Source organism: Hipposideros armiger, unplaced genomic scaffold (assembly GCF_001890085.2).
Source record: "Hipposideros armiger isolate ML-2016 unplaced genomic scaffold, ASM189008v1 scaffold_91, whole genome shotgun sequence".
Classification (NCBI taxonomy): Eukaryota; Metazoa; Chordata; class Mammalia; order Chiroptera; family Hipposideridae; genus Hipposideros; species Hipposideros armiger.
Genome location: NW_017731441.1, coordinates 2,958,679 through 2,969,932, shown reverse-complemented (window position 1 = coordinate 2,969,932; position 11,254 = coordinate 2,958,679). Strand labels below are relative to the sequence as shown.

General features: G+C 48.6%; 1 protein-coding gene across 4 annotated transcripts in view; it reads right to left on the bottom strand.

The window, feature by feature from the left end:
- MCF2L (MCF.2 cell line derived transforming sequence like) overlaps positions 1-11,079 on the bottom strand; it is a 200,363-nt gene extending 189,284 nt beyond the window's left edge. For all 4 annotated transcript variants that reach the window (XM_019644811.1, XM_019644813.1, XM_019644815.1 and 1 more), the window contains exons 1-2: positions 10,970-11,079; positions 3,146-3,312 (exon numbers count right to left, since the gene is read on the bottom strand). In XM_019644811.1, coding sequence (XP_019500356.1) covers positions 3,146-3,308 — 163 coding nt within the window. In that variant the 5' untranslated portion in view covers positions 3,309-3,312; positions 10,970-11,079. The remainder of the gene's footprint in view (positions 1-3,145; positions 3,313-10,969) is intronic.
- Between the last annotated feature and the right edge of the window lie 175 nt (positions 11,080-11,254).

Here is an 11,254-nt window from a genome sequence, read left to right as displayed (position 1 = left end):
AGCTAAGATGGTGAACAACAGCTCAACCTGGAGCTGGGCTGCCGTGAGTCGCCGGCGACGGCGTAGGCTGCAGCCCCTGCTGCAGTGGGCTGCCATGGGCTACCATGTGTGGCTGGCCACAAGCGTGAGCAGCTGGCAGCCACTGTGAGCTGCCAAGAGCCGCTGTGAGCGGCCATCCAGAGGCCAGTGACCGATCCGCCTCACCCGGGAAGAGCACAATGATAATACCAACATGAGCCAGTGAAGTGATGTCCTCCACAACTAGACTGAAGAACAAAAGGACAGAAACTTGTCTGTTCCCCTTCCCCGATTCCCCAACGCTGTTCCACTTTGCCAATTCCCCAATAAAATCTTTAAAAAAAAAAAAAGAAAGGAAGAAAGAAATGCATGAAAGCTCTCAGATTAGCCAGGAGCAGGGAGAAAAGCACCCTCGGTGTCTGGATTAAGGGGTCAGGCTGAGCTCTGAGGAGCATGGAGGCTCTCATCACAGTATGTGCTGCTCCTTCTGTCCCGTGGGCACAGGTGACTGATTTGGTGGCCAGTAAAATCTTCATCACCATTGGTAAAGTGACTTGGCATCTTAAGATGCTTAACCATCGAGTTGGGAAGACTATGGGTGGGGCTGCGCCTCTTGTTAACTCTATAATCCGGACTTCCCATTTATCCTTATGGTAATTTCTGGGGGAGGGATCATAATAAAGGGATTAGCCATCTCTGAACTGGGGTTTTTTTGCCTCCACGTGGGCTGCCGGTGGGAACTCCGTGTAGGAGGTGTGCTTTCCCGCACTGCGGTGGTGGTCTTGTTTCTTTTTCTTTTCCCGAATAAAGCTTTTCTTTTGTGGATTACTTGGAGAGTTATTTTTCGGCAGTCAACATTTTGGGGGCTGGTCTGGGATCCAGAGAGGAACAGACCTTCAATAACTTCTGACTGGTGAGCAAAAAGCTATGGCGCCTAACTGAGTTGTTTCACTTGACTTTTAGCTCCCTGGATGAGAAGCCTCAGGTAAGTTTCTCGGCTGGATCTGAGCCAACAGGCCTTTGCGTCTGGCGCTTTCTAGGTTTTATTCGGGAATTTAAAAATTTTTTCTGTTTTGTTTCACTTGTTTGTTTGTTTTGTCTGTTGTGTGTGTGTGTGAATGCTTTAAGGCCTATCTGTTTGTCTGTACTCATGGCACGTTGGCCTGCTTTCTTTGGAAAGCAAGCTCTGTTTCTTTTTGAGACAAAAACTGACCTTCACCTAACGTCCCTTTGGGATAAGAGGTTATTTCTACTGAAATTGGTCAGTTTAGCCGATGTTAGATTGTGCTGTCTCAGTGAAAAGTTAACGGAGTCCCATGTAGCTCAGTCGATAACTGAGTTCCCTGAGAATTGGTTATTTGCCTGGAACTGGCTCTAGCCTTCGGTCTGGTTCCCAGTGATCAGACTGTTCCAGAGTGAGAGTGGAGCAAACTAAAGATTCCTGGTCTGCTTGAGCTGTAAACTGATTTTGGCCCAGCCGCCAGCTCAACCTGTAACTTAAACTCCCTAAGCGTTAGTTATTCGCCTGGAACTGGCTTTTAGCCTTCGGCCTGGTTCTCAGTGATCAGACTGTTCCAGAGTGAGGTGAGCTGAAGATCTGCAAGTTATTCGAGCTATAAATTGTTTTGGGCGCAGCATTAAAAACGGGATCTCGAATGTCCAAGCCTTCTAAAACTGTCCCTCCTACAGGGACACCAGCTGAGTACAGGTTTGCAAACCACGGAGATTTTTCGTGCACATATTTAACTAAATGGGCAGATCTGACTAAGAGTAATCTTAGAAATCAGTGGACACTTTGGGGAACTTTTGAGATTTCCAAACTCGAATTTCTTAAAACTAAATTGGATGGTAATGGTGTTGTAATTGAGAAAGAGGAATGAAATGCAGATTTAGAGTGGTATATGGAGGCTGCCAAACAGGACTGCAAATCTAAAGTTGTCGTTTTACAAAATACAGTCTCAAAGTTAATGAAAACTGTTAAAAATTCTGAAAGAGGCAGAATGGCATCTGAAACCTCATGCTCTTTGTCTACAACACTGCCTTGCCCTTCCCCCACTGCTTCTTTGACGCCTCTTCCACCTTCAACACCATCTTGCTCTTTTTCTCCCCCACCTCCAACTCAAACCCCAGTGATACCTTCTTTCGAATCTCCCCCTCTCTCTTCTTCCTTAGAACCTATCACTACTTTTCCATTTAAGATTAAACCCTCTGGAGATCCTAATAAACCCCACGTTTCTTACATCCTCTGGACAAAAGCTGAATTACGAGCCATTATGAAGGAGTTTCCTATAGTAACTGAGGATTCTAATAAGGTTGCTAAGAAATTTGATATTACTATTCAAACATATCAACCTGAGACTAAAGCTATCACTGTTGATCAATGATCTTTTAAAAGAAAGATCTTGATCAAGAGGGGGAAATGATAAAGTGACCTGGCATCTTAAGATGCTTAACCATCGAGTTGGGAGGACTATGGGTGGGGCTGCGCCTCTTGTTAACTCTATAATCCGGACTTCCCATTTATCCTTATGGTAATTCTGGGGGAGGGATCATAATAAAGGGATTAGCCATCTTGGAACCGGGGTCTTTTTGCCTCCACGTGGGCTGCCGGTGGGAATTCCATGTAGGAGGTGTGCTTTCCCACACTGCGGTGGTGGTCTTGCTTCTTTTTCTTTTCCAGAATAAACCTTTTCTTTTGTGGATTACTTGAAGAGTTATTTTTCACCAGTCAAAACCATCTCAATATGACAACGCAACAATTCAAGAAAAGCTCTTATGTTTTTGAAAACTGAAGCAAAGACTCGGAATAGTTCCTAGGCTTTGTTTAAAAACCACTTCTCGTGATCTTTCACCAGCCAACCTCATTTTAAAACACTCATTTAAATAACACCAGAAAGGCAACTCAGTAAACATCTTGAGACGGTCTCACCTAGGCATGTCAGGTAACTGCTTTCTGAACTCTGCCCACCTTTAGCAGACAACCAGTGAGGCCATGCAGTAAACTGTTCCCCCAGATCTAAAACACACCAGTCTCCTACAAGGACCAGAACAGCTAAGAACAAGACTTTTGAGTCCAATTAGTAATAAGAGCTTCAGGGTCAAAATGAGGTTTAAAACTGGCCCCTACCTGTGGTGGTCCCCTCTAGTTGATCTTGAACAAGCCTGATGATATCAGATACATCAATCTGATGATTGCTTTCTTCCGTTTTGGCCTCATTGGATCGTCTCAGGGAAGAACAATCATCGCTTCCAGTTTTCTTGCACAGGATAAATCTCCAACAGTCAAACATGAGTCTGTAGTGTGAAAAACAGGTTTTAAAAGGAAAAGGAGGTCACACTGCCAAATGACATCAGAGTCGTTTCTTTGAACAAAGCCCAAATAACTAGATACAGCCTTTAGCAGCATTTATTCTGAAATGGATCTAGTGTGTTTAAAATTAAATTCATCTTCTTCAACGAATTTCTACTGTATCAATGTTCAGTTAAACAAGCAACCTTTTTTAAAAATGTAATATTGAAATAAAGGGTTGCATAAGCAAAAATATTATTTACTTCTGCTGCTTAAGAGAAAGAAAAACCTAGATTTTTCCCCTTGACATTTAGGCTCTTGTTTCAAGGATATAAAAGCCCCTGGTTCTCCTGGTTTCAATGTCACAGTCTAATTCACTGAACTGGCAAACTTTCAAAACCACTGCTGATGGCTTATTCAGATTACTTAAGAACATTCTAAATCCTCTAAGTAAAGAATGTCCTCTGAGTTCCAGAACAAACTTTAAAGTCTTATTTCTCCAGTGAAAATTTGGCAAAGAAAGTTGAAATCAAGTTTTTTGGAAGCAATCTTGAATTTAAAGAGACAACTAGTATATCTCAAACAGAAGCCACCTGAAATCATTTGCTGGGTAAACAATTCACCTTCATTAGGTAATTACTAACTACACTTGTTTGTACTTAGTCTTTTAGCATATTTATGGTTCATTATTATGAACCATCCCCCTGTTGGCTTAATACCTGGCAGGTCCCCTTCTTTAAGAATAAAGATGTAAATAATTTGACTTGAATGAATTTGACCTGTGGCTCCACAAGCAATTTCACCTTTCCATTTTGCTGCTTACATTCTGCTTTATCCATTTCAGATTGGCTTTTGTCCCTGCCTCAAGCGGCACCCAAAGGGGAAAAACCCTTACTGCCCCTGAAAGGAGAACACCTGAAGCCCCCCTCTGTTCACTCCTCCTGCCAAGGTTCTCCCTGACCCCTGGCCACACGATGCCACTGCACTGAGTGAGCCTGCACTGAGTGAGGTTTGCAGGTCTGGCAGCCTTCCAGATGTCCCGGCAGCTTCATAAGCCCTCCAATGCTGGCCGGCCCTAGGGAGAGGTTCCAATGTACCACCTACATGAGAACTATGGCACGAAGGCACAGTGATCATTCCAGGGAGGAAGGAGCGCCACAGGACTGGTGAACACAGTTTAGGTCCACTTTGGGGTGCCACCAACTCCACACCAGTCCCTCACAAAAATATCCCACTCCCTCCTCTTCCTGCCAAAACACACAACTACCCTGGACTTCACTGCCTACAAGATGCACCGATCTCTTTGTTTTTATTAATGATGTTGATGGTCAATAACTTGTTTGTTACTCATATGTATCCTTCGTGTCACTTTTCCAGGCATTTCTTACAGATCCCTATAACCTTTCCTTTTTAAAAAAAATTTTTTTATTGGGAACAGCATGTTTCTCCAGGACCCATCAGCTCCAGGTCAAGTAGTTGTTTCAATATAGTTGAGAAGGGAGCAACTCAGTGGCCCATGCGGGGATCGAACCAGCAACTTTGGTGTTATGAACCTGCACTCCAACCACCTGAGCTAATCGGCCACCCCTAACCTATCCTTAAACATTCTTGCACAACACCATCCTGAGGAACCTTCACAGTGAAAACGGGAGAAGAGCCATATCCCACACCCACTCTCCTCTGGCAGGACTTCGCGCCTCAGCATTTGTCACTTGTCCTTGGTTCCTGCTTCATCTTTCCAACAAAATCAGACCACACCTGGTGCTCCAGGAAGGGCATAGACTGTGGAGCACAGCCAGACCGGGGTCTAAAGACTTCTGATTGATGAAGTCTCATTTTGACATTAAAAAAGAGGAAGAAAGATTTCCCTGATTAAAACCAAAACAAAACAAAAAATCCTGTTTTGTCCTCTTTTCTTCCAAATCCTACTGGAGGAATTTCAAACACGAGCAGGCTGATTGTGATCTTAAACCTCTGGAAGGGAAAAAGAAAAGGCCCAGTGTGCACTTGAACTTTTGTTCCCACTGGCCGGGATCTCCCCCCCAGGTACCTGGAGATATGTCCATTACCTGAGCCCTTTTACCAACCCGAGAAGGATTCCTGCTGTTTCTGTCCTCTATTCGGCAAGATTTTGCAAGTATCAGTGTTCACCCTGTCTCAAGATACGATTGAAAAGGTCCAAGGTTTGTTTTTAATTTAGTTTGTTCTGGAAAACAAAACAAACATGCCTTTCAACCTGACTTGGCTGAGGCCGTTCCCTCTTTGGACAGGACAAGGTGTAGGGCTGCCTCCCCTTCCGCGGGCACTTGAGACTGCTGGGTTTTGCTGAGGACAGCTGGAGCCAGGGGCCTGGGGGAGGGGGAAACTCCTGCCCAAGGCCCCCTCCTTTCACTGGGATTTTCATTTTTCAGCTTCGTGGCCTCCCAAAAGGTGAGGGATGTGGGGTTTAAAACCACCCTGACACATGTGGGCAGAGAGACACAGGCACAGGAGAGAGGGCGGTTTCTCCAACAGGGGGTTTTCCACAGTTCGTGTAATCCCAAGGGCACAGAGGACAAACCCAGATGTCAGGCGCACGTGGGTTGTCATTAATATCTGCTCACATTAAAAATCTCAAGACTGGCATAACCACGGAGCAGCAAACCATGTCAATGCCCCTTGAGCATTCTGTTTCCCACTGAAAATGCCCTACTAAGCAGCTAGGTAGTGAAATGACAGCAGGCCCATGTCTGGTCTTTGACTCTCTCTAGAGCACCAAGTGCCTTCCACTCAGCACACAGATGAGAGAGAACTCAGTCACTGGGCGGCTGAGACTTGGCCAAGTACAGTGGGAGATCCGAGTCGGCGAGCACCTGCTTCATCTACCTTGGTGCTGAGGGCACAAACATCGGGGCAGCCCCCACCTCCGAGTCCCGTGACAGCTAGTCCGGGCACAGACCAGAGTTCCACGAACACAAACACACTGACATCTGGGCTCAGTGGCGCTCATGCTCACGGCGCAGCCGCAGGGCCGTTGGGGCCGTTTGATGAAGGAGGGCGTGGGGGCTGTTCCGGCATGGTGCAGACTTGCACTAACAGGAAAGTAATCGTGTTGGGTGTGAAAATCAGACTCTGACAGCTCTCGCTGCTTTCCAATTGGAGCCGGACACTAGAGAAGTGCATTTAAAGAGAAATATCCCGACCAGCTGCATTGTTGGCACTCATAACAACTGCATTATCAGTTACGAATAGCCCAGATTAAAAATATAGTCTTACCACTCAAAAAAAAGAAAAAAAAGGGGGGAAGGTGGCCCTAGAAGTAGAGCTGAAGATGAGAGAGGAGGTGTGGCTACTGTCCAGGGGTGAAGGACCCAGCTGCTTTCCCTGAATGTTTTAGCCCCTCATCCTTCCATCTCCTCCCCACTTCTCCATCTCCCGCCCTGCTCCACTATCATCACCCCCAGTCCTCCATCTCCATCTCCTCCCCCCAGCTCTCCATCTCCCCATCTCCACCCCTCACTCAATTCTACCCCTCCCACCCTTTTTGTGTGGACACGCAGGGCCTTTTCCTTCAGGAGTCAGTCCTGTTCAGCGTTCTTTCTCTAACCCTTAATTCTGAATTAGAAGTAGACAAGTAAGAAGGGAGACACTGTGAAGATGTTAAATGCTTGCCAGCTGGTACTCTCGTTAGTGTCCACGTCATTACTTTCTTATTAGATTTGCTCAGGATTTTGTTTCAATGCAGTAAATTGAATACTATACTTTTTCAAGAGAGTGGGCTTAGGCCGGCCGACTGGCTCAGTTGGTGAAGAGTTGGCTGAAGACTGTGGGCTCTGAGCAACAGGGCCACCAATTCGATTCCCACATAGGCCAGTGACACTGTGCCCGAGCTGAGCTATCACTGAGCTGCCAACAGGTGGCAGGATGGCTCGCTGGTGTAACAACAAGATTGCCTGTTTGATGGTGGGCTACGCCCACCCACAACTAAGACTGAACTCGGCACCTTGAGCTGAGCTGCGTCCAGATAGCTCAGTAGATAGAGCGTGCGCTTTTAACAACAAGTCTGCTGGTTCGACTCCCACGTGGGATGGTGGCTATGTCCACCCACAACTAAGATTGAACACAGCACCTTGAGCTTAGAGGCCACAAGCTGCCGACGGGAAGCCAGATGGCAACTGGCGCCCTCCACAACTAAGATTGAAGAACAACAACTTGGCCGGTCCTCTTCCCCAATTCCTCAATAAAATCTTTTTTTTTAAAAAAGAGATTAAGCTGAATGGCCCCCAACAGTGAGTTACAGCCCATATTTTACCTGACTAGTCCCAAAGGTTACCTAGCCTGGTGCAGACTCTTCAGACTGACACTTGATGGCTCCATGGTCACCTCCATGAAGCTGTGTGGGGACCAGTCCTTTGCTTTCCAAAGAGATACTGGGAGGTTCTGGGGAGGGGCGTAGGTTTCCTGTGGATTCCGGAGCTGACTAGGGATGCCATGACGCTTGATGAGTCACTTTCAGGATGAGACTGTAACCACAAAGTCAAGAGGTCCAGCCCTCCAAATGTCCAAGAGTTTCTTGGTAACCCTGAAGTGTCTGGTATCCTACTATGGGTTGGACTTTTTACATGAGGAAGCCAGGAGGAAGCATGGTTATGTAGCTGTCCCAAAGGGGAAAGTGCTACAGAGCTACAGACAGGCTACACCAGCACTGAGCCTGCGAAGATGCTACAAGAGGCTGGGCAGTCCTCAAGAGGGTGCTGTCCAGGCCCTCTTCCAGCCACTCCACAATGACTGTGCAGCCCAACTCCACCCAGGTCCTCGCTGCCTTCTCTATAAGGCAGGCCCTTACCCCACAGTGGTTCTTTCTGCAGGTGTCTGGGGAAGACACCTCTGCCTCCGTCCTCTACTGCCCTCTCCAAGGGAGAAGAGTCGCTGAGTGTCACTGGTGTCTGCTTCAGAAGCGGGCTCTGCGCCCACCTTGGTCAGGTGCTGGGAGCTTGGGAAGCCCCGGAGCCTGCATCTTAACAAGCAGCCTGTGAGATTCTGCATGGAATTGCTGGCCTCTCCCTTGAAAATTACTACGAAAATGAACCTGCATGTCCTAGGGCACTCAGCCCAGAATCTCCCTGTCAGAAAACAACTTCCCTAATGTTCTCGTGAGCTGATATAAAGAGTGTAAGAGAATGAATTTAAGAGAAAGAAGCTAAGCTTTACACAGAACATACATTTCTGTCATTGTGACTATTACACTTCTAACTACTTCTTCCTCCAGTAGCATCTTAAAGTCAAACCACATTAACGAAATTGGGGGACCACCTGCTGTCAATCAGTAGCATTCTAGGCCAATTTATTTTCATCACACAAATACTCCAGTTTCTTTTATTTCAATTTCAGGATTCCACCCATGTCACAAAAGTTAAGTAATCTAACGACAGAGACCTCTCCTTTCAAAGTGACCGTTTTTTCACTTTGAGTGGCCAAGATGCTGCCTTTCCAAGCTAAGTGTCCAGAGTTTAGTTCAAGTCTTCACTATGGGAGCCTTAACCTCAGAAAGGGTGCATGTCAACTAGAAAGTTGATCTTGGACCACCCAGTTACAACATGAATACAATAAAGCCCAGCAGTGAAGAGGGAGGGAGGGAGGGAGTGGAGAGACTCAAATTCAAGAGAAACTGGATTTCAGGGGCCGGCAGAGTGGTGCATTGGTTAAGAGCTGGCTTGGGATGCCAGAGGGCCCCGGTTCGGATCCCACATATGAGGGCCAGTGACACTGTCCTCCCAGGAAGAGCGCAATGATGGTGCCAACTTGGGCCAGTGAAGCAACATCCTCCACAACTAGACTGAAGAACAAAAGGATAGCAACTTGTCTGTTTCCCATTCCCCAATAAAAATCTTAAAAAAAAAAAAAAGACTGGATTTCAGGCTGAGATGTTCTCCCGGCACTGTGTTCTACAGATCCAGTCACCTTTACAAGTTACTGTCTCCTTCCTAATTGTTCTTACAGGTCTCTTGTAAGAAAACCTTGCTTCTGCCACTCTTTAAAAAAAGAGCTACCCCAGAAATTGGGAGTAGGTAACACAAAAGGGTTTTAATGAAGCTTCCAGTTCCCTAAGCCAGCCCTTTTAGCTGCAGGCCCCTTTGTAGAGTACTTCACAGTAGCCTTTCACATAAATCACTTGTTTTCATAATTCTGTGAGGCAGCCAGGGTAGGCATTACCCCATTTCAAATAAAGCAAAAATGAGGCTTAGGTGTTCTTGACCATAACTGCACCCAGGAGTGTTAGCCTCTGTGAAGTCAGGACCTGGAAGGACGCAGCTGGTCCAAAGAGGGGAGCTGAAAAGTTAAGGGGGTCCTAAAAAAGAGCCCCAAACCCTCTTTTCCTATTGGTTCCATTTTGCCAGCTCATTCTCCTCACCACCCACTCAGAACTACAGTGCAGGACTGTTCCTTGTACCCCATAGGTCTGAAGGGAGGGCGGTGGTTCCTCCGGGGCAGCCGGTCAGAGGAGGCTGAGGCAGAACTTAGAACTCAGGAAAATGTCAGTGTGTGAAGTCAGGTCCCAAAACCAGCTTTAGGCCAGTCAGTCCATCAGATTTGCATATTAGAAAACCCTCTAGTGCAAGGGTTCCTGGAATTGTCTGTACCCACCCCCCACACACACACCCACTGCCAAGTGGGGCCTACTGCCTGTCCGGCCGGGGCTGTGGATACTCCCCCACCAGCAGCCCCTGGGGATGCAATTCTATTTTTGTGGCTGGGCTCTGCCACTCCAGGTGGCCAGATATCCTGGGGCCTCCCACGGCCATCCCCTGCACATCCTGCCTGTGCACTCATGGTCACCTTCACCCCTTCCCTAGCCAGGGCTGGAAAGCAGTGTGTGAGGGGCAGTGTCAGGCCACCAGTCTTTGGATGGGGAAGTTTCCAGTAAAGTTAAGACTACACTTGCTGGGGATGGGGAGGGGAGTCTCCTTTGGGTTACCCCATGGCTTATATTTAAGTGTTTGGTGCTACACAGGAGCCAAAGGGATGAAGAGCAACAGTGTGTGATTTTAAAAACAACATGGGGTAGGAATAGCCTTGAAGGACAGTCTCATTTCTAAACTGCAGGAGTCCTCTTTCCTTGCCCTTTTGGAAAGCAAAGCAGCTATTCTGCAGGCCACCGCCCCTTCTCACTGCTGAGCTGGGGCGCCTGCCAAGAGAAGCGCTGGCCAGGCCGCCAGGGAAGTAAAGACTCCCGTGGGGGACCCCCACTTCACCCTGCACTGTCCGGACACCTGTCCCAACACCTGATGCACAAACAGGCAAGATGGTTGGGAGAGCTTGGGGTGTGGCTCTGGGAGGTACCGAGGGGACCCTAGGAAGAAAGGGCCCCCTTGGGTGACAACCTGTCAGGGTGTGGGAGGACCTTCTGTTCCTGATCATGGAGAGGGGCGTTTGTGCACGTGGAGCCCGCAGCCTTCCCTCTGGATGGCTCCGGGAACCCTGATGAGGCGCCCTCACTAGGAGCTCTCTGGTCGGGGATCCCCCAGGCTCCCAGCAGCAAGGCGCACGGCGGGTGGGGCGGGGGTAGGGGGGGGGCGGCAGGCGATCTGAGACAGTCCTGACCACAGTCTGTCCGCCTCCCAAACTCCCTGTCCGCCCACCTCCTTCTGCCACCTCCCATACACCCCTCTCGCGCCCGCACACCTGGCGGGGCCGCGGGACCGTCCTCCCGGCGGTTCTCGGTCCTCGGTTCTCCACGCCCGCAGGTGCCCGCGCGCTGACACCGTCGCCTCCTCCGGCAGTGGGGCAGGGGAGGAGGGGGAGGGGAAAAGGGGAGGAGAGAGGAAGAAGGGGGGAAGGGAAGGTGCGGGGCGGGGGGGAGGAGAGGGGCAGGAGCGGGAAGGGACCAGAGGGAGGAGAAAGGGAGGGGAGGTGCAGGGGCAGGAGGCGAAGGGCGTAGGGGAGAGTCAGGGGCAAGGTGGGCGGTGG